The following is a 22,006-nucleotide window of genomic DNA, read 5'->3' as shown; positions in this document are numbered from 1 at the left end:
TTATTGAGTTCATGACAAGAAAAGTAATGAAGAATTATGCTGAATGGGCAGGGTCAAAAACCCATTGTTCAATAGATTTAGTTCCTTATAACGGCAATAGTATTTCATCAACACTGGTGGTGTATAAATCTAGACAGCGAACTGGTACTGTGACATCCCTATTATCTCCCTAAATCATTTTGATAAAGGAAAAGGCTTTTCAAAATATCACGTTTTTTCTGCTTCATTCTGTCATTTTATTGCCCAATTCTTTGTTACAATTTTCCAATCACTTTACATAACCAACCATTTTCATCATTGCCACACTATTGTAAACCACATCAGCAAGTTAATACATAAAGCTTTGCATTTCAAAAAACTAGACACTTTAGTAACAATATTACAAAGATTTTAGCTTCAAAAATAACTGAAAATGAAAAAAATAAACTTTTAAGGAATCAGCATCATAAAATTAATTTATTCCAAGTAAAAATACAAAATAATATTAATGACATTGACCAGATATGAAAGTCTCTCCCAGAAACAACTATATTAATGGTTGAGAAAGCACTCCTTAAAGAAAATACGAAATAAAAATGAAAAATATGTAAATATGTTTAATTTTTTTCTTAGCAAAAAATCTTTCTAAAAATAACAATGAAAATTTGTCTCAGTACAAAGGCTACATTACTATTGAAAAAATACCAGCATGAAGAAAAGGTACATATTTGACAGTAGAAAAATGATTTTAGTGAATCACAATGTCTAAAGTCTGCAATGAAAATAAATCTGCAATAAAGATTTATGCCTTTTTTCTTTTCATTTTTCTTTTTTTTTATACAAACAGTACAAACAGTATTGCACATAACAACAAATAGTCGAGGTTAGGTTAGCCTTCAAAAAAATCGACTAGTTCAAGTCTCACATCAGAAAAGGCCACAATAGGACCTGTTGTACCCAGGGGCTTCTTAGTCAAGTTGCAGTTCAGAACTCCATATTTTAAAAAATAACTTTTTTTTTTGAAGGACCCTCTTTTAATATAACATATTAACAACTCAGGGGCACATTCATTTACAAAACAAAAGGGAGCATGTCATAATTTAATAAACTAAAAAAAGTTCTCTTTAAAAAAATACAAACAGAAGAACTCTCACAATTCTGGTCAGTCGTGCATAATCACACTTGATTATAAATATACAAATTAAGGGAAAATATTTTTTCACCTTCTATTCACAACTTTCAGCACCAAATGGAGTTTGTGTTTACACATGTTCTTTATGATGATTTTGTTTCAGATTTAATCCAACATTATGCTATATTGTACATTTTCCAGCTTCTCTCGCTCTCGCTCTCTTTCTCTCTGGGAGTATTTTTCTACATGAAAGAGGGGTATTTCTTCAAAAAGGTTTACTTCTTTCACATAATTAGGTAGACTTCTGTAGGTTAGCTATGATCTTTAATATTACAGTTATAAAGCTCTAACTTCTTCATTTTCAAAAAAACTCAAATAAGCATGAAAAAAATAAAGTTACCCATCTGTTAAATCATTTTTCTTGCAGAATTAAATTAATATATATTTTTCTGAATAAACTTACTTAGAAAATATCATTTTCTTTCCTATATTTCAAAATTGAGGTATTGCAAAAGATCATGTCAGTCAGAAAGCATGCCTTTTTCTTTAAAAAAAATCATCAGCCAACTGTTGAAAACTGTCTAGATACAAAAAGTAGTGCATAACAAAATGTCTTGTACAGATGAAAAAAAACAGAAAAGACACCTGGGCTGGGAAAAGCAATATCACAAAACCGCCCAGAAGTAACTTCAAAAGGGATAATTATAATAAGCATTTTAAACGAGTAAAAAACTATTTTTTCTTTTTTTTTTCTCCAAAAACAGAAAAAATCCTTTCAAAGCCAATACTTGCAACTAAACATCGGGAAAACCAACTTACTAAATTAGACACAAAGAAGGACATCACAAGAAACAAAACCCAGAACATTTAAATCTACTATGCGGTGTCATATCCAGTCAGATTGTCCCCAGAACTGCAAAAACAAAGGAGGAAAAAGAAAAAAAAATAGTGTACACATTCTCACAATCATTAGTATACCAAGTGTGTTTATATTTATATGCTATCTGCAGCCCAATAGTTCATGCTAAAAAAATGTCCACTGTGTTAGCAGGTCTTAATTTGTATTCAAGCTTCACAGGATACATCCAGGGATTAGAGAGATAACGCCACGTCCACAGAGCAGACATCTCACGTTACTTTTATATGCAGACATTTCTTTAGCACCACTTTGTCACCTAACTTTCTTAAATGTGCCTAGGTTATTAGATTGACAGACTATCTAATCGGTAGTGTATGTACGCCAGCATGAGCTCTTTGGTTCTCTGGACAAGTCTGCAGCTACGTAAATGATGCAAGCATTAGGAGAGAGATTGTAACTAAGAGCTCATTTCTGTTTATGTACCTGTTATGAACTGTCAAAAATGTGTAATGTCAGATACAGAGGCTTTAACAGTTAAGTTTGATCACAGTACTAGACATAATCACTTTACTATATAAAATAAATTGCACGATATATAACAGAGCACCGCAAAGTACTTCATCTACCATCCACAAATTTTTTTAAGAATATCCTACAGCTAGTTTTTATACTTGTTGTAATATAGGTCATTCTGTAATGGGCTGATCCTAATTTCAGAAGCATTACATTTACTGAGGCATGCCTTCCTCCAGTCAGTAATCAATCTTTTTTTGCTACTGAGCATTTTGTAGCCTACGTAGATTCATAATTTGTGCATTGTGGGCAGGTTTTATATTAGACATATATAAAATTTATTGCATGCAGCAACCTGATTAAGTAAACATGCAGTCAAAAAATATTGACCTTCCTTGGAAGCTTTTCTGTATGCTATACTGATCTCCTTTCAGCAGCCATCACTATTTTAATCACATATTCATTTTTAATTGATACCCTAGCCTGAATAGAGTATTATGGTATTAGTAATACCATTTTAATAGCAGCAAAAGCTATTGCAGCATACATTTACATAACACTAAAAGACCTAACAGAACAAAACAAAAAAACCCAACGAAACAGAACAAACAAACAAAAATAAAAACCCTCGGCAAAACAAAAGAAAAAAAGTCTGATCCAGCTTATGAGGTATCATCCTTACAAGTCAAAATCGAGAGCAACTAAAGGCTTATTTTCTTTAAGGGTTATTACTATTCTAAATGACCCAAACTAATGATTGCTGAATATCTGTTTAAGTTTTTGCTACATCTGCCACCTACTTGTGAATATTACCTTTGGTAAGTCATCTGCTAGGGGCAAGTCTAAATTTCTGAAAATAAGTGCATGCTCCAGTTTAAAAATAAAAATAATTATAATTACAATAAAAAAATCTTCATCACATACACATCAGCCCAGTGAAGACTGATGAGAATGGCAGTCTACATAATGTCACTAGTGACAAGTCTTGTGTAGGAAATTAAGGTACCAAGCAGATGTTTGTGTGAATCAAAGTGCAAAATCAGTACAGTTACACTCTGCCGGTTTGTATTATACTGGACACTGAGTTCAGTAATGTGACTGTAAATAATAATAATAGTAATAAAAAGACCCATATCTTCATTAAAGTCGAGGACGAATGCACAGATTTCCAGAACACTAAGCCCTGAGGCAGCGCTCTCTTTTCACTCAATTTTATTTACTCCAGTACTTCTCGCTGGGCGCGGCCGGGGTTCAGCTCCAGCGGAACGGGACGTGGCGGGGCCGGTCACCTCCCTCCTTTACCAGTGGTTTGTGGAACTCCCGCCCAGCACGGGAGTGTATGCTGGCCCAGCAGTATTCACAGTAATACTGCAAACAGGTAACGTTGGCACAAAAGAACGGAGCGAATTTTCCACCGCAGCGAGTGCCCTGGCATTCGTCACACATCTGATCATCCAGCACGTATGGCTTCACTTCCACCTGCACCAGGGATGAGAAAACAACTGTAAGAATGTTTCACGGTTTTGCTAAGCACAAACACAAACCCCAGTACTCTTTCTGGCTCTGCTGAAGGGTTGCAATTGGTGTAGGATTAACCCGAGAGGTTGGCAGTTAAGTTTTTACATCATGCCCTTTACTTGTCACAAAATCTCAAGAAAAAAGGGTGTGCTTTTGTAACTATTCAACACTCCTTGGAAAAGCTGGGTGTGGGAAAGCACTAAGATGGAAGAACAGTAAAAATCTCTAAGGATTTTCCACTAAGAAAACTCCAAAAATCTAAATAGAGCTGTTAGGGGGTAGGCCATGAGAGCAGCATTTAGGAAGAAAACTTCTAAAAAATCGAAAAGATTTTTAGCTCTTGAGGTGCAATAAAATTTCACTGTAGTTCCAACTAGGGCCGTGCCATCTTAGTTTGGAGAGCTGTTGACTTTTGCCCTACACTCAGTTGTAAACAACTTGAGGCTGGAATGCCTTTTGTTTTCAAAATACTTGTGCCAAACACAGCAGGACTGATGCATGATTAGGCACTGGCAATAATGCTATTACAGACATTGAATATGTTCCTATGGATTGTGCCTACACATTTAAATTGAGTGTTCATTCATTCCAGGGTAATCATGAGTTCATGCATGTCTAATTCTTATGGCTCTCTGATGCTATTTATAAAGTGGTTTAAGTACAGTCAACTGCACTAGAAAAGATAGAAAAAAAATGAAGTATAGATTTATTATAAATAATTTTGCCATAACTGTACAAGTGCCAGTCCAGCACAATTTGTATAATGTGAGGAAAACCTGACTCTAGTAACAATACTTAAATATACAGAGATTTAAAGAAACACAGAATGAGATGTTAAGCTCAAAAACAAGAAACAGTCTACAAAAAAGCTTTATGCTGAATTTCCTCCAGCTTATCCTGATCACACTTCAACAAAACTCCTTTGAAGTAAAGCTTAATACACCGAGTTACATTTCTTGCCTAAGGAACAGCCAGGGCTGCCAATCTATTTTTTTTAATTACACCCTGCCACTAGTATTGCATGGAACAAGTCTGAGTAACTGCCATTTTGCATATCAGGTGCCATATCACTAAAATTAGAAGCATCACGTAAAATAAAACAGCACTGTCTCAGATGAAATTGGAAGAAAGCAGGTCCAGTGTCCAGCACAGCTCTAAACCTCCACCTACTCAGATTTCCCAAGCATGAATTGTGGAGGTCTCAAATAGAGTCTTTTTCTCTCTCCCGTCTTTTCTTGCATTGGTTACTACTGAAATAGTTTTAAGAATGTTTGCTGTACAGTTCAGGGATTTCAATCTATTAGATTTAAAAATTAAGATTTAAGGATTCATTAAGAGACTTCATACTTCTTCAAACTCACACATAAATCTATTTTAAAAACAGGTAAAAGGTAATTAAATGAACTTAAATTATCAGTTGACCAAGTGAAAAAAAGAACAGATTGATGAAAAAAATTACTAGCCAGTCACCTTTTGTGGCTTTAGCCTAAAGCTTAGAAAGTACCCTCTAGCAAGCATGGCTAATATATAAATCTCAAAGGGTTCAATGTGTGATTAAGACTCCAAAAGTGATCTTCTCAATCTCTCTGTGAGATTTTTTCAGAATCTAATGGACAAGAAATGTTTAGTAATAGCCTTGTCTTAGTTGATGTAGTATGGTGTAAAACACCATACACAAATTGTTTGAGGACTTATAACTCCATGACCGCCTCAAAACTGACAAAAAGTACAATTCAGTAATGACAAAGTCAAAATAGTTTCAACTTTGCAGCTGTGTGGCTTTATAAGCATACTGCACACAACAGACACACCCAATACCCGTTAAATGACTTCTGAAGAAACCATTGACACCGCATTAAGGAAAAAACAATCCCTATCAGAAAAATACACAGCAGCACGGCATGCTGTGTGTCCTTTTGAATAATTCTAAGTGCAGAGCCCTCAAAAACATGCCAGTTCTTTGTATGTGTAATCAAGAGGTGAAGACAGACGGTCTAAAGGAAAAAAATAATATTGGGACGTAAGTAATGTTTTCAAGTCAAATCTCAGTGAATACTGTAACTTCACTCCATATTTGATAACCCCTTTAGGGACTTCATATAGACTGAACAAAACCATCTTGTTTTCCCCTCTTCTGCCTATCAAGCATCTCTTGGCATTTGGTTTTAGTTAAATAATTCTGAAGACTTTTGAGGTCAGCATTACCTATTTCACTTACAATAAACCTGTGCTTTAGAGACCTCAACTCTACACCTACACTACTGACAGAAAATGGCCTAATAATAGCAAAACTGTCAGAAGCTATACAAGTAGTCACTAAACTAAAAGCCACTGATGCACAATAAGCAAACATCTAAAGGTGGAGAAAGAAGTTGGGAAATGCAATGGAATTTGACCTATGGAATTCAAAAGAGAACCAAGGACAAACAAGCTTACAATCAACTATTTTCTAGGTTCAGTACTAAACAGTTATTTAAGATGTTTAAAGTGTTTTTTCACTCCGCTTTAGATGCTTAAATAAGCCTTTAAAAAAATTGACAAACGTCATCTAAAGAACAGAACTAAAAATGTCCTCCAACACAATGCTAACCAAGATTTTTGAAATACCTGTACAGTTTGGTAACAACCATTGTGCTGCACGCTATTTTACTTACCCGTTTATCAATGTCATTGTGTTGGAGCTGGACAAAGCGAGCACTGATAGCAGCAATATAGCTCTGCTGATTGGAGAAAGCCACTCTGCCAGCACCTTTTGGGTACTTCAGCTCTGGGTCTGTATCAATGCCAGCATAGCAGACACCTCCATATAAACGGTCCATAATCATTGCCAATTCAACTGCAAGGAGTCAATTGTTAAATATAATAGATTTTACATAAATAATGGTGTTGCATTTGGATTGTTGCATTTAAAAAAAGCACCATTTGCCCTATCAGACGTGTCTTCCAAAGTCTAAAATTGCAAAGTGAAACACAGATTGAATCAACCTTACATGAATTATAGTATAATATAAAGTCAAACCCCAGAATCTGTAAAAAGCTGATGTGGCTGAAGCGTGAAAAAAAAAAAGCAGAGTTATGTTGTTAAAGTAGGTATCAGGTGAACAAGAATTTATAATATTGCACAATAAAACTCATGTGTTTGGTACGCTTTTTAATGCTAGTTTACATGTAAGATCAGTTAGGGTTATTCCTGTTTTAAGAATCTGATATTTTGCGCTAAGTACTAAGGTTCAAAAGACATCAAAGATGTGTTTCACACTGGAAACAAAAATCTGTAAAACACCTGAAGTTCCTGCAGCTAAAGCAAGCATTTTAGGTGCAATTTAAATTAGTATTTTGGTAGAACATTATTTTGGTTCTGGGTCTTTTAAAATGGTGTGTTGCTTTTTATGATATTAACAATAACTCTAAAGAAATTATAAATATAATTCATAAAATCAGACAGGTTGAGCCCATGGCTGAGGACACAGAGAAGGAAAGTTAAGGGAAAGAACTGAAGGCAGTAGGAAAGAGGCTGAAGAAAGCAGAGAATAGCCATGTAAATTATGCAAGGTTGTATGGCCACTGAGCCAAGCTCTCTGTAAAACCTCACAGGCACACAAATTTGTCAGTGCAAGAACTGAGACCTGTACAGGACCTGCCAAGTCAGCCATCTTCTAGTGCTAATGTGTGAAAACACTTTCTGTAGCAAGTTGCCATTTAACTATCCAAAATAAATATAAAATCCACAAATACTAAATATTTAAATTCTCACAGTTTTCATAAAACTCTCATTAGTAAACTGAATAGGTATATGTGTTTGTATAAATCTGTGTGCAGGGAAGTCCATATGCTTATCTATCCATTTGCAACAAGCAAACAAATGTCTGACTCATTCCACCAAACCAGGTAATAATTTTGCTCCAAAGAGTAAGGAAAAACTACCAGCATAATGTAGTGATTAATTGATTCTTCTGCTTTCCAATGATTTGGAATCATCACTTGGGTAACGATCTCAAAAAGTGACAGTACAGAATAAACATCACAAACACAATTACAACATTAGTTCCACCAAGTTACTCTTGCCAATAGAGAGGAAACATAAGGATCCCAGGGCAAGAAAACCAGGCAGTGTTCAAATATCTTAGGAAAACCTGCATCTGATCTTTAAAGGTGCAAACAAGAAGAAATGGAAACTGTCTGCTCTGGAGAAGGTACCTATTTAAAGGCATCGGTTTTCAAATGTAATGCATTTCAAATGTGATCCATGACAGGCCAAATGGCATACAGTTTTATAAAGTCTATCATTAGGAATGAGCTAAAGTTTAACTGTTACTATTTACATAATTACCACCTTACAGCTGGGCCTTATTTTAAGATGGTGAGAAAAGTGAAAGCTGCCGAGAAACCTGGAATAAGAGAAATCTTACTGTCAGCAATGGCTGGGGGACGTTGGTACAGCTTCCCAAAAGATTCAGGATTAGACAAAAGATGAAGTGAGGAGCTGAAGTTGCAGTGGGCTGGAAAGTGGCTGCTGAAGGAAACTGAGGGCTACAAGGAACGTCTTTCCTCCAGACAGTGACTGAGAGGCCTCGTCTACGTCCTTCCCAGGACTAGGATCAGGGTTGAGAGGATGTGAAAGACAAAGCATGCAGCTGTCTTGGAGTGAGAATGGAAAGGGAGTATAAACAGAAGTGAGGGCTGCCAAAAGAGCTGGCCAGGAGAAACGTTTAAATTGCTTCATGACTGTGTCATTGGCTCATCAAAAATGTCAGGATTAGAAGAAAGAAATGAGGGTTGAGCTACAATTAGGAGCAGTGCTCAAATGGGGCCTTCAAAACAAAATGAGAACTGCCAGGAGCCCTGGCCTGGGATAAATCTTTCCTCTGGCCAAAAGCTAAGGAGTCTCATCTATGGCTCTACAAATAAAAGCGAAAAAAAAGAGCTAAGGGTGAAAAAAAAAAAAGAGAGAAATAAGCTACATTAGGAGTAAGTCTGGAAAATGGTCTTCCATGTGAGGCCAATGAGAGACCTGGGTTGGGAGAAATTTTTTTTCCCAACGGACAACAGCTGAGAGGCCATGTCCATAGCTCCATGGAAGAATTAAGGTAAGGGTTGATTGAATAAAAGTGAAACAGAAATCTTAGAGCTGAGGTTGGAATTGGTTTGGAAGGGGTCTGGAAGAAGGGTCTGGTCCTTGTCTTCTACTCAAATGACAGGGAAACTTGTCTGCACCTCCGCAAACAAATCAGGGTTCAGATTAAGATGGTCTACATTACATAAAATCAGCAAAGTTCTAGCATATTATGCAAAGTTGGGGAAAACTCTACTGGCAATCCTAATTAGTAACCTATTTAAAAGGTAAAAAATGTTCACTGTTTGTATTTCATAAATAGAAATAGGAAAATACTCCTTGCCTTAGAAAGCAAACTGTGATCTTTGGAAAATACAGGGTCCATTTTCTGATCTTTTACAGATGCTCTTTATCTTTCCTCATCTTTTCTACTTAATCTGCTACACGTCCTACATTTTCCTTCTACTCACCAGCTCGGAGAGGCCGTGGAACTCCTCCAACAAAGATTGTTTTTCTTGGATCCAAAGGCTGAGACCCATCCATCACAAAGTCACTGTCACTTAGGTTCCAAGGTCGAATTTGCACCTGTATTAAGGATCATTTTTAGCAGAGGAACTTGGCCACTTAATTAAAATGCAGAAAAACCTGCCAAATCTTCCTATAATTAAGAACAAAGAGTATTAACTTTTCAAAAGCAGTAAGTTGGCGTTACAAGAACCAAGACTATTTGAGAACGTACCTTATCTAAATATCTGAAAGAAGGGGGACAACTCATTTACCACCTCTAGAGGCCAGGCTTGCGTTAAATCTCCTCATCACAAACTCCTACGCTCATCAATTCCCTGCCCCTAATCGCCATCACAGGAAAAAACCTGTGAAAGGACCTTCAGAACATTTTGCTACGTATGTGCAATTACAGTTGCAGCTTGGGCTTCTGGCTTTCCTGAAACCACATAGCGATCCACAAATTTAAAAGCACTGTTATGAGCTGATAAAATTCATTTCTGTGCTTGGATACCAAAGCAATTTGTATAATATGTGAATGCCTATTTCTATTGAGCAGCAGGCAACACAGCTGATAAGAAATCTTTAGATTACACAAAAAAGAAAAAACCCTGCTCAGAAGTTGTTTAGATAAAGCTGTTCATCAATCCATTTTATTGATCCATTTGAATCACACAAGTCCGTTCACTGTGCTGCAATCCTTAGCTGTTCATTCATCTCTGCAAGATTTCTAACAGTACTTTTAAAAGGCAGCACAATTTTTATCTTACTTGTCTGCAGTTTTCACCTCATTTGTATATCTCCATAGGCACAAAAAGAGACCAGCATTAAAGAATGTTACAGATCTGAACAATAAAAACGGGCTATTGTATGTCTTCCATTCTGCTATAGCTGCCTGCAGTAGTTGATTTTACCCCATAGTTTCTATAAGGTAAATGAGACCTAAATTATATATTGATTAGCTACTGAATGCATAAAAAATAATAATTAAAAAACCTAATGAAATAAAGGGGATATTTGATGCTACCTGGATCTTAATTTGGTAGGGTTTAATTTCTTCATTTCATCACAAAAGACTTTCTTTCTTCTCAAATCAAATAGATGAAAAATTACCATTCCATTGTTTTAGAGCTAACACTGTAAAAGGATGCACACTCCTTAAGCATACCAGGAATACCAAATATAAAAGTGACTTGAACATGGCATTTATCAGAAAGAAGCAAATGTTAAAGCCATGCTACGCTGACACAGGAAGTCAAATCAATGTAACAGCAAGGTCAGAAACAGGAAGTGATAAGTAATTAAGTGGTTTTTATTTATTTATTAGCTGAAAAGAGTAACAGCAAATGGGTTAGCAACCAGCATAAGTGGCATGGCATAAGTGGCATAAGCTACTTACTGGTTTATCCTTGATTGTGGGACTTGACACACACAGGTAAAGTTTTCCATCTTCTTCCAGACAGGCATCTATCAGAGCTTGTACAGAGCTTTCCTCCTGGAACAGCAGAAAGGCATAACCTTGGAAGGGAGAAGGGAACAAGAAAGAATAGTAACAGATTAATTTATAGAGCATTTTTTTAAACAAACAAGCCAGAGAAGTGGGTAAGATACACAAATTACAAATAACTGTTAAGGCTGGTAATTTGTTTTCATAAATTAAATTCACTGAACATATCCCTGCATTACAGATCCCCACAGTATTTTCAGAATAGAAACAAGAGTATTTGCTGCATCTGAGGATATTTATTTGATTAATTAACAATTCTGAGCAGTGAAAATATAGGCTGATGAATGAGGGTTTCTATTATCCAACTGTATTGGAGCTATTTATCAGTGGTATCTGCTGATGTCAGTGATTAGCATCTTACAATGGAGGCACAAAAGGTCTACTTACTATATGCAATTAATAAATTCTCAAAGTGAGGGCTAAGAAAGTGGACAGGTAAACAGAAAAATATTCTATGCATACATACTTAAATATGAAAAAAATATTCACTAAAACAGTAAGCCCAGTGAAAAAGAACAACATGCTTTGTGCTTTCTTATTAATAAAAGACTTGCTGTTTTTACTAACATTTAAATAAAGCAGTTCAAAACAAAGAAGAAAGTCTACTAAAATTGTTTCATGTGATTCAGAATTTTAGGACTTTAACTTAGCCAGTAAATCGAAGTGTGTAGCACTCAGTGCTCTGCTGAATGCAGCCGCCAAGAAAACTTTCTTGAGTTCTATTTGATGTTGTTAAATCTGCATGAAGAGTTCACCCACACAGCCCATGCTTCTGCTACCTGAGAAGTGAAACTAATACAGCTCTCTCTGCACTCAGCAAAGCCAGATAACGCCAGGCTGCTGGATCACTGGAGCTGCCTGGCTGAGAGGACTCCCATGGGGCAGGCACTGCTCCTCTGCTCCACAATCACTAGAGCAGTTTTCTCATGTGAACATGTTGGGTGTGACCTTTGTAATGTGCCACTTGTGTGTCTTTTTCCAGGTCAGAGTGAGAGGTTACATCTGTGGGAGTTGGAGGTGACCACCCTTTGAGGGTACAGTAAATGGTACCACTGTATTTTCCCCAAACAGTTAAAATTAACCAAACAGACACATTATTTTTCTCTGGTTGCTAGATTAGAAGAGCAGTTCAAGTTGGTGAGGTTTCCATTTTCTAACCTGAGGCTAGTGCCTGCCATGGAGTTCAGTGAAGTAAAAGCTCCACACTTCTCTAGACCTCTATGAATAAACCATTCTCCTGCTGCAGGGTCTACAAGGACCCACTGAAGACACCAAAGAGGCTGTTTACAGAGCAGCCTTGTGTCAACCTAGAAAAGGGGAAGGCTGGACTAGCATGACATGATGTCCAGCACTGCTTCAAAATCTGGTAACTGCACGTCTGTTCCTAACATTCAAGGACTTCTGGTACTGAAGAGTAACAAAGATTACATGAAAATGAAAAATAAAGAACAGAATTTCAGATAGCATTAGGATCATAGAAGCTGATATGGTCAAGAAAGACACCTGCCAAAGTTAATTTTTACTCATTTTCTAGAAGCACATAGGGATGCAAAACCCTTAAATTCAGAAAGGTGCAGCTTTTCCCCATGAGCACTTCTAGGCATTGCTGCTACTGAAGACTTATCCTCTTCATCACAATGCTGCTGTTTAGAGTTGCATCTGCTTGTTCATCCAGGAAAACATGTGCTTCCATGGATGCACTTCATTTGATTGGAACTCTGTAGCAGAAGATGCACTTTGAATTCAGGTTCCAGTATAAAAAAAAATGAAATTGGAAAATACCCGTGCCAAAATCGGCATTGAATAAAGAATTATCACACACTAGGTGCAATTTAGCAGATGCTGGAAGTTGCTTCCAATTCCCCAGCATCATGTGCTTCAGCATATTCTCCTCCCTGTGCTTCACAAATATCATATCACTTTAAAAAGTATCCTTTTTTTCCCAAGAAGTAAAATATTTATAAATCCCAAGATTTTAATGCTCTATGGCAGAATTTTGGTAGCACCACTGTGGTAGTAGGTTGCAGTCAAAGTTTAGCAGTGCTCCTTTCTTACCTGACCACACACTCTAAAGGTTTGAGGGCTCAAGGGACTGCCCTCGACTCACATTCCATAGAGTGAAACAGGCAAGATACCTGAGGCCTCAAAAACCAGCAACCTGACTACAGCTGACTGTTCTCTGTCCACAGATATTTAGATTCTTGGCAGAGCAGAAGAAATCCAGCTCCTCCTCTGCTGTTGGTGCAACACATCACTGCAGTGCTGACAATAAACACTGCATTTTCTGGGAAAAGGCAACAATATATTTTGGTGTAAGACAAGTCATTACAACTTTTCAATGGGTACAGCAGAGGGAGGATGGGGAGAATATTAATTTCCCTCGTTTATGAAGCCAACCTAGGAGATCCTCAACCCTGAGCTCCAAGATTCGTTATGGAAAGCAGTATAAGAATTGAGCTCCTTTGTACATGTCCTATTCTGACATCTAAACAGTGAAACAATTTCCACATGAAAGGTAATTTAGTCCAGTTGGTCTAATTTCAGTCAACCTTGCTGAGAATAAACTGGAAAATCTGGCATATACATTGTGTCCCACAAGCTTGAAACAAGGTTGTCACTTGAAATGCAAGATGCACCTGGAATGAAATAAAGTTATTACAGTTTGGCATAAGCATTTTGGCATAAACCAAAACATCAGGAAAAAAAAAATCTCTATTTCAATTAATACCAATGTTGGCAAATCTTGTCTAATGATGGGAACCTTTCTGTATTACAGAAAGCACAGTTTGTAATAAGGCTTCAGTGACCTCTTCAAAACAACAGACTAGATGGAAAGCAAGGTGCCTACTCTGCCTTTCTAATTAATCTTGATATTCATACTTTTATGTAAAAAAACTGGCATGCTGGCATAAATGACAGGCAGTCACACTGGAGTTTTAGCTAGTAGTGCATTATGCATGCACTCTGCCCATCCCTCCTCAAAGTTACTAACTGCAAAGAACTACTCATGTACCTTTACTATGGCAGAAAGTGCATTTTATGTATTAGGCATGCGAGAGAAAATGAACTTACTGGCCCTGTGGACACCATTCATCTTAGCAAGCCACCAAGCAAGCTGGTAGAGAAAAGACCTAAAGCAAAATATTTCTCAAGAGTTAAAGATTATGCAGCTTCATGCCTGCCATGGCTCACCAGAAAAAGTCTGACTGCATTTCACACCATTCGTGAAAAGAGCATGTTTAAAAAAGAAAAGGTTTTCTTTTATTCTTCTAAATCTGGTAACACCTTTCTTTTACAGCTCCGTGGTAAGCACAGTTTGATGGAGTAAAAGGAAATCAACGACTGTGTTTTGTAACCCATGGGAGAAGGTAGGAACCAAGTTTGTTGCATTAGAATTTTTATACTCTGTTCAGTTTAAGTGATTAACTACAAACATATGAGAGTAAAGGTTCTCTGGACAGTCTCTAGTTATTTAGTGGTACAAGACTACTTCGGAAAGGCATTAATGGAGTAACAGTACAGATCTCTCACTTAACGAAGTCCAGAGCAGATTGAGTTTAATCAAGAGTTTTTCTTCAGAATTTCAGTTAATTGTAAATTAGTTCAATTTTATTATAATAACTGAATTAGTTATTTAACATTTTAAATCAATCATTTAACACTTTATGCTCAACTTGTGAATACTCAGAGTAATTAATAATTTAAGTTCTTGCATTTGAGAACAACAGTAGATAAACTGTTTTTCAAATGCATCAACCATGAGCTGAATCTTCTGGTACAAAGCCAGCATTTTGGCATGCAAATGTTATATAGCCAACAGGGAAGGATTAACCTATTTCTGGTTCTTAGAATCTGGGCTCTTTTCATACAAAGTGAAATACTGTAATGAAGAGTTCTATATAAGGTCAAAGAGAATTTGAATCTCCATGTCATGTGTCTGCATATCATCTACTGATTTCATATGTAATTGATCTGAAATCCGTACTTCCCAAAATTCAGCCCACTTGCAAAATCTGATGCAGGAATCATAATCTAAGGGTCATGTGTTTTCAGCTTTAGGACACTGAGGTTGGGTGGCAGAAATAAGAGAATGAAGAGAAGAACTTCCCTTTTGCAGTCTGCACAGCAAGTCAGAAGAGCCTTTGGGTAGTTCACATGCACTGATTTCATCTGCAAAAGGAAAGGACCACTTATGCTTGAAACAAGCTGAACTACCTTCAAAGCACATCTTTCATCCATTTAGACGGTGTCATTTTGGATGTTCCTATCAGCTTCAGGATTACAATAAAATCTACCATCAACCTCAGATTTCTTACAGAAGTATTTCAGTATATAAGCCTACCTCATATTATGTTAAAAAAAAGGATGGAGGTAAAAATGGCAAAGAAAAATAATGTCCTAGTCTCATTTCTTTAGGGTTAATGTTAGATGGTTGAGATGGCTGCCTCAAAGAAGTAGATTTAAATAGACTTTTTCACTAAATATATATTTCACCTTTTTTCTTTTTTTACTAGATTTTAAGAAATAGTTTTGAACTGAATTGTGGTTCTATTTAATAGAACTTTTAGAATAAAATTGTCTTAAAAGCCCACAGGAAAAGAACATTTGGAAACAGTGTGAACCAAATTTCTAAATCAGTTAATGTGATGACAAGGGTCATCGCTCAAAGTCACCTTAGTAATCTTATTAGAAGATGCTTTGAACATGAATAAAACACATTTCTAAATCCAAAGATGAAACGACTATTAAAAATTAAACTCATTTTTGAAAAATAAAAATCGGAGGTGTTAAAAAAAAAACCTGCAGACTTTCCTTTAAACATCGCAGTGACATGACTGCATTTTCAGAAGACTTCAAAGGCTTTAAATACTTTAGAAACCTCAAAATAGAAAAGGCTGTAATCTCACTTAGCTACTGCGGAAGAGTGAAATTATGTATTAGTCAGGGCTGCAAAGATTAATTTCTTTTAGTCGGTCTAATTTTATGTGGCAGTGTTTGACCCTGTCAGCTGATTCTTTTCTCTAAAAAACAAAGGTGAATAAGAAATAGGAACAGTCTAGAATCTTACAGTGACTCTTCTATTTCTGCACATTTACATTTTTACATGTTTTTCATGAATACCAGACTAAGCCTGGCTGGTGTGATATGTAAGAAATTCTTCCTATGCCACATTACAGACAGGTACTGGGGAAGGATTTGTTTGATTTTAATTAAAGGATTGTACTCCATATCCTCAGTTACATTGAAAAATAATTGGATCCTGAACCTAATAGCAATAAAATGAAGCATACACGTCAAATGGAAGACAAGAGACATAACAAGAAAAGGCAGCAATGGAGTGGATCATAGAGAAGAGCTGAATGAAAACTGAGGTTCTGTATAAGTAGCTTCTGTAAAATAAATTGCATGTCTTCATAATTCCAGTCTTGGCACTAAATGGCCCACATCATGAGATCACCAAAAGAACTGAAACTAACACAGAACCCTTACTAATAATGATCTTACCATATCACAAATAACAGAGAAAACAGAAACCTTCCATTTTACATAAATATTACAGAGCATTTTTCTCCACATCTTCAATTAAAGTGGAAGAAGAAACCCAGTCCACCCACAGAAACTGCTTTCTGGACATGCATTATTTGTGGGACATTGGAGAGGTGTCCCAACGTTTCCTCAGTAGAAAGGACAACATTTCTGTAGTGCTGTAGTAAATACACACAGCTAAAGATTTATAAAGTCTTTTTAGTTCCAAAAGATGTCAAGAAGCAGAAAGGATTTTCTAATCATCATTACTTCACTTTCACCACTTATGGGTAAAAAAGGCCCAAAAGAACAGCACACATATGCCATCTCAGTTTGTCCTGGAGTAAAAATACTACCACCCATCTGTATTAAAAAAGACTGAAATAAATCACTTGGATTTTCTGGTGTTTTTTAACCAAAAGAATATTCTACAGGCATACTAAAGCCTCTCTTTATCTGGCATTTTACTAGTAAACTAGTATAAAACATTGCAACAGCAAATTTATAGTGTCTCCTCTTTCAAAGGTCACAGCCATTTTCAAGATCAGACTTCAGACTGCAACATGATCTATACCAGCTATAAATCAGAATTAAAGGGTATAAAAACATAAAAGAAAGGCTCTAACACACAATTTGGTTACTGTAGTTGTAACAGTACTCACATGAATTTCACGATGAAGACTAAATATTTGATGAGGTGGAAGCTATCTTTGTGAAGTTTACTGTGTTAGCAGCACGACAAAAACGAGCATTCATACTCATAAAAAACCCCCAAAAACAAACAAACAAAAACCACTAAATTCAGAATTGAATTTTTTAAAATTTGATTTTCAAGGTCAATACGCAATGGTGACTGCCCTGGGCAGAGCAGCTCATGGTCATCATCTGGAGGGGGTCAGGTCTGTTGCTGCTGCTTTTACTCTGAACACATGGCTTAAGAGAGATCAGTTTCCAAGTTTGAACAAAACCTGTTACTCTTCTTTGCAAAAAAACACATTTTCCAGTCCTACTCCAACCAACATTAACATGGAAAAATTCTACAGAAATATAAATGCTCTGCTTCATTTCAAATTCTATTTAAAGCACAGTATCAGCATGAGGTAAAATGTATTTTCAGAGGAAGAAAGCACTGGTCCAAAAATCTAGGCTATCTGGATTTCAGTTATTTTAAATTAAATTTGATACTGGGTTTTACAATAAAAATAGCTTTCACTTTAAATTATATGTTTTTCTTAACATTTATTTTTAAAGAAGAAAGCAAGCAGCACTTATTAGAGCTGTGATACACAACATATTTGGGACTGTTGTCAAGAGCTTCAAAGTAAAGTACTTCAATCAAAAAGAAAAGCCACCCCACGTCATTTGCACAGATGAAGCTAGTAACATATTTTCTGATTTTTGTATGATTGTAACTTTCCTGTGAGCTGTAAAACATTTCTAAAGGCAGAATGCAGAGCTTCAGCACTAAGGTTTGACTTCCCTTCTTTTAATCAAGTAATCGATTTGTCATTTGGTGCTGTGGTGCTGCTAATAACTGGTTTGAATGTTCACTCACATATGGATTGTTTTCAGGTTCTGGTTTGTTCAAATTTCTTGTCTTTGTTGACTATAAGAAAAAGACGAGCTTGAGACGCCCTCCTTAATAACAGAAGGCATTTTCCAAAAATTGCATTATGTGGAACAACAAATTCCTCTCAAAACCAAAGAAACCCCAAAACTCAGGTGAGTAAGAGTGTGCATGTCCCTGGGAGATAAGAATAGTATGTCAAAAAAACCCCCAAAAACTGGACTTACAAAATCCTCTAAAAAGTTGTGTTTACCTTTATTACTGACACTGCCCAGCCTTCGCTGGCATACAGCTGAGGACTGGTTCCACTCTTGGTGCAATCTGCAGTCAGATACACTGCAGGTCCCAAAACCAGATTGCATTTGCATGGTGTGGAGCAGACACAACCTGCCAAGCACAGCACCGAGACAGCTGGGGGAAACAGCAGCTCTGAGCTGCTCCAAGCTTTTGAGATCAGAGGCACCCACAGCAGCACCTGAAATACTCACACTGCCGCTCCTAACCTCTGCCTTGAGAGGACACAAGTATAATTAGGGGCATTAGCTTGGGTAAATTGATGACACGTGTATTTCAATGATCTTACACCAATTTTAGATTACTGCATCATTACTTTAGGGGCAGAATCACTGAAGTGATCCTAGGAACCGAATACATCATTTTACAAATACAATGTCTGTATGATTTCATCAAGAGAGCACAAGATTTTAGTGCATTAAATAATTACAGCTGATTGGGGGTGGGAGTAGGGAACAACTTACTGTTTAGATGACCATCAGAACAATGAATATGCTGCAGTACCAGTACAGACTCTGTCTCTGCACCACCCCCTGCAACAACCCCTTCAACATGTTTCAACGATTTGAAAGGATAATTTGGTGCTTCATTATTATTTGCTAAATTATTAGCAAAACAAGATAGCACAAGCTACTACAAAGCACAAAATAACATTAAGTCTTCAACAGCTCTATTCAATGGACAGCTTTTATCCTGAAGCCCATATTACTTACAGCTCAATTAATCTATTTCCATTTATAAAACAAAAGAAAAGGTGACATTTAATAAAAAGAGTATTGGGGAGGGATGAGATGTACATCCCACAGTAAAATCTATTTGGGTTTTAGGAGAGGTTAATGAGAATAACACAAATATTTAAATCCTTCCATTTGACAAAAGGGGTCTGGCTACCTCTAGAGATAAACATGGAAAGCTTTTTATGTACTTAGATATGTTCAAATTACTGAAAAAGGGTCAAATGCTGGCTTAAAAATCGTGGTTTCTTCTATAGCAACCTAGCAATTCTGAAAGAAAGCAGGATCAGTTGAAAGCAACATGAAAGCTGAGAGAGAATAATCCTGCAATGCTACTTCAGAATCAGATTTGCTCTGCCTAGGTTGGGATGGCTCAAAAATACTTTTGTATTTTGCTTCACCAGATTCTTGTTTTCCCCTAGAAAAAGCAGCTGCAAATGGCATCATTTTAGAGACAGAAATTCTCTTACGTGAAGCAAGCTCCTTGAATGTTCTTAGAACCTGGCACGGCACTCTTAAACACAGACATTTAAAAATCACCATTATCAGTACACCACCAAGAATCCTCAAACATTTAGGAAAAGACATGAAACAGTGTTAAGAGCTTTAAAAAGGGAGGCTCAAACAATAGTCATCAAAAACCTCAAAGAAAATTCTCGGCAAAACCAAGTTAAAGTCACACAGCTACAGAAGAGCACATGAGTGTGTACTGCATTTTGCCACAACACATTTTGTGACTTGCATTGGTTTGGGATTATGCTGCCCTGCTGTGGGAAGACACAGGGACTACAAATTACAGGCATGGCCTCAAATGTCAGTGGGTAAATGACTGACACTACACACGTGTGCTGGAACATACATAAACAACATCTAAAACCCTCCCCAGAATCCCTCTCTGCCACGCAATTTAATTCTGGATTGGAAATGTCAGTTTCCATTCTGACAAATATTATTATCTCTTACTTCAGTTTTTTAAATACAAAATTGGGCTCGGCATTTCATGCTAGACTGTGGTGGTATCGTATTTGATCAGTTAGCCAGGCAGTTTTCTAGAACAGCCTGCTGTGTTTGGACAAACCAGATACCTTCTTGTGAACATAACTAATGAAATTGGAATTATGACTCCATACTTTCTCCTTGCAACTGTTCGCTCTTGTTCCTCTGGCAGAATCTACACCTGCAACAGCAGTGGCAATGGAATTAACCATGGAAATGGTCTTCATCCATGAAATCAAAATCAGTCAAAAGTCTGCAACAACTGTGTTCCCACCTAAACAGTACTTTGGAGAGAATCAGAGAGGCTCACACTGTCTGTCCCACCATGTTTGTAAATTAAAGCATGAGAATAATTTCACGTTACTTTGTGCAACTTTGCTTATACTGTTCTGTTTTTCAGGAGATCTCCCTCACTTTAGTGTCCCATATGGAGCAGTAGAGACAAATGTGCTTAATTTTATCAGATAACAGGATAACGAACTGAAGAACAGGGAAAACACAAAAGGATCAGACTGCTGCATCACACATCTAAATCGACTGTAAAGCCAAAGCATTCCTCCCATTCCAAACCCATCCTATTGCCATGCTTCATTGTCTAACTCTAATTCTCATCTCTAGCCAAACATCAATCTTTCTAAATGAAGAAAAAAAAAAAAAAAAAAAAGGAATTTTGGCATAATTTTTGGCATTTTAAAACACATGGTGCAGTTCTTAGTTATTACTAGAAAAATACTAGTTATCTCAAGGAAAAAGCAGTAAAGAGGTTTTTTAAAAGTTGTTTTAAAGCTAGCAATCTGTTAAAGAAAAAACAACTGAAAAAAATGTTTTTGAAACAGTTGGCACCATCTGTTTCATTAAAAAAAGGAAAGAAAAAAAATTACTGTAGTTAGCATAAGCATTGCTTAACTCAGCACACCAGCAAATAAGTGAAAACTCCATCAATTTCTATTTAAATAAAACATGAATTATCTGGATTTTGCCAGAGATAAATAGACTGCGAGATGGAAACGTGCAACTACTTTTGATAGCATCCTTTAGTACATATTTCTTTATTTCTCAGTGTCTCATAGGTACTCGAAAGATACTTAACCACAAACCACATTTAATTCCCAAACTCTGGGGTGAAAGCCAAGTAAACACATTATGCACTGGGCATCTGCTTACCCAAGACCAACACATGGCATTTATAATTTTGCCAGTTCGGTTAGCAACGTATCCAAACAGATGCCAAAGGAAGTAATCCAAAGACTTCTCAGGCAATGGGAACGAATTAGCCTTATTCAGAGGCAAAGCATTAAAAACCACCTCATGCACGACACAAACATAAAAACGTGGTGCTAAGCTTTACAATGCACAGGAAGGGTAAAAAGAAATGTTAAGGCAACAATGCAGATGCTCAGAACTAGAAACAGGAGCCTCTTACACACATTAACAGCAGTTGGCAGTTTCTCTTGCCCAAGCGCACAGTACTCACTTCCAGTGATAAGAGCATCCCTGTTCTCTCGGCAACCTAAATATGGAATTCTCTGGGAACCAAGGTGAGGTAAGGTGTGCTTGATCTACAGAGTGATTTGGGGGTTGCTGTTACAATGCCCAAAACTCAACTGCTGACAAGGCCAGTCTACTTTCACAAACACGTGATCAGTGTATTCTGTGACATCAGGCAAGCGGCATCATTTGGGTAACAAACCCCTAGAACATCTGGGAAAACAGGAAAACCTGGATAATACAGATAGAAATGATGTGCCTGAGGAATATAGTGAAGATAAATCTGTGTTGCTGTGCCACCCCCCAAGGTCCACAATGGCACTGTTGACACCACAC

At 36.8% G+C, this 22,006-nt stretch overlaps 1 protein-coding gene across 11 annotated transcripts in view; it reads right to left on the bottom strand.

The window, feature by feature from the left end:
• Positions 1-207: 207 nt before the first annotated feature.
• Positions 208-22,006, bottom strand: part of CPEB3 (cytoplasmic polyadenylation element binding protein 3) — a 79,975-nt gene continuing 58,176 nt past the window's right edge. For all 11 annotated transcript variants that reach the window (XM_040070824.1, XM_040070827.1, XM_040070835.1 and 8 more), the window contains 4 exons: positions 10,958-11,076; positions 9,525-9,639; positions 6,656-6,837; positions 208-3,962 (listed from right to left, as the gene is read on the bottom strand). In XM_040070824.1, coding sequence (XP_039926758.1) covers positions 3,735-3,962; positions 6,656-6,837; positions 9,525-9,639; positions 10,958-11,076 — 644 coding nt within the window. In that variant the 3' untranslated portion in view covers positions 208-3,734. The remainder of the gene's footprint in view (positions 3,963-6,655; positions 6,838-9,524; positions 9,640-10,957; positions 11,077-22,006) is intronic.

This window comes from Hirundo rustica, chromosome 8, assembly GCF_015227805.2.
Source record: "Hirundo rustica isolate bHirRus1 chromosome 8, bHirRus1.pri.v3, whole genome shotgun sequence".
Lineage (NCBI taxonomy): Eukaryota > Metazoa > Chordata > Aves > Passeriformes > Hirundinidae > Hirundo > Hirundo rustica.
This window is presented reverse-complemented; position numbering and strand designations above follow the sequence as displayed.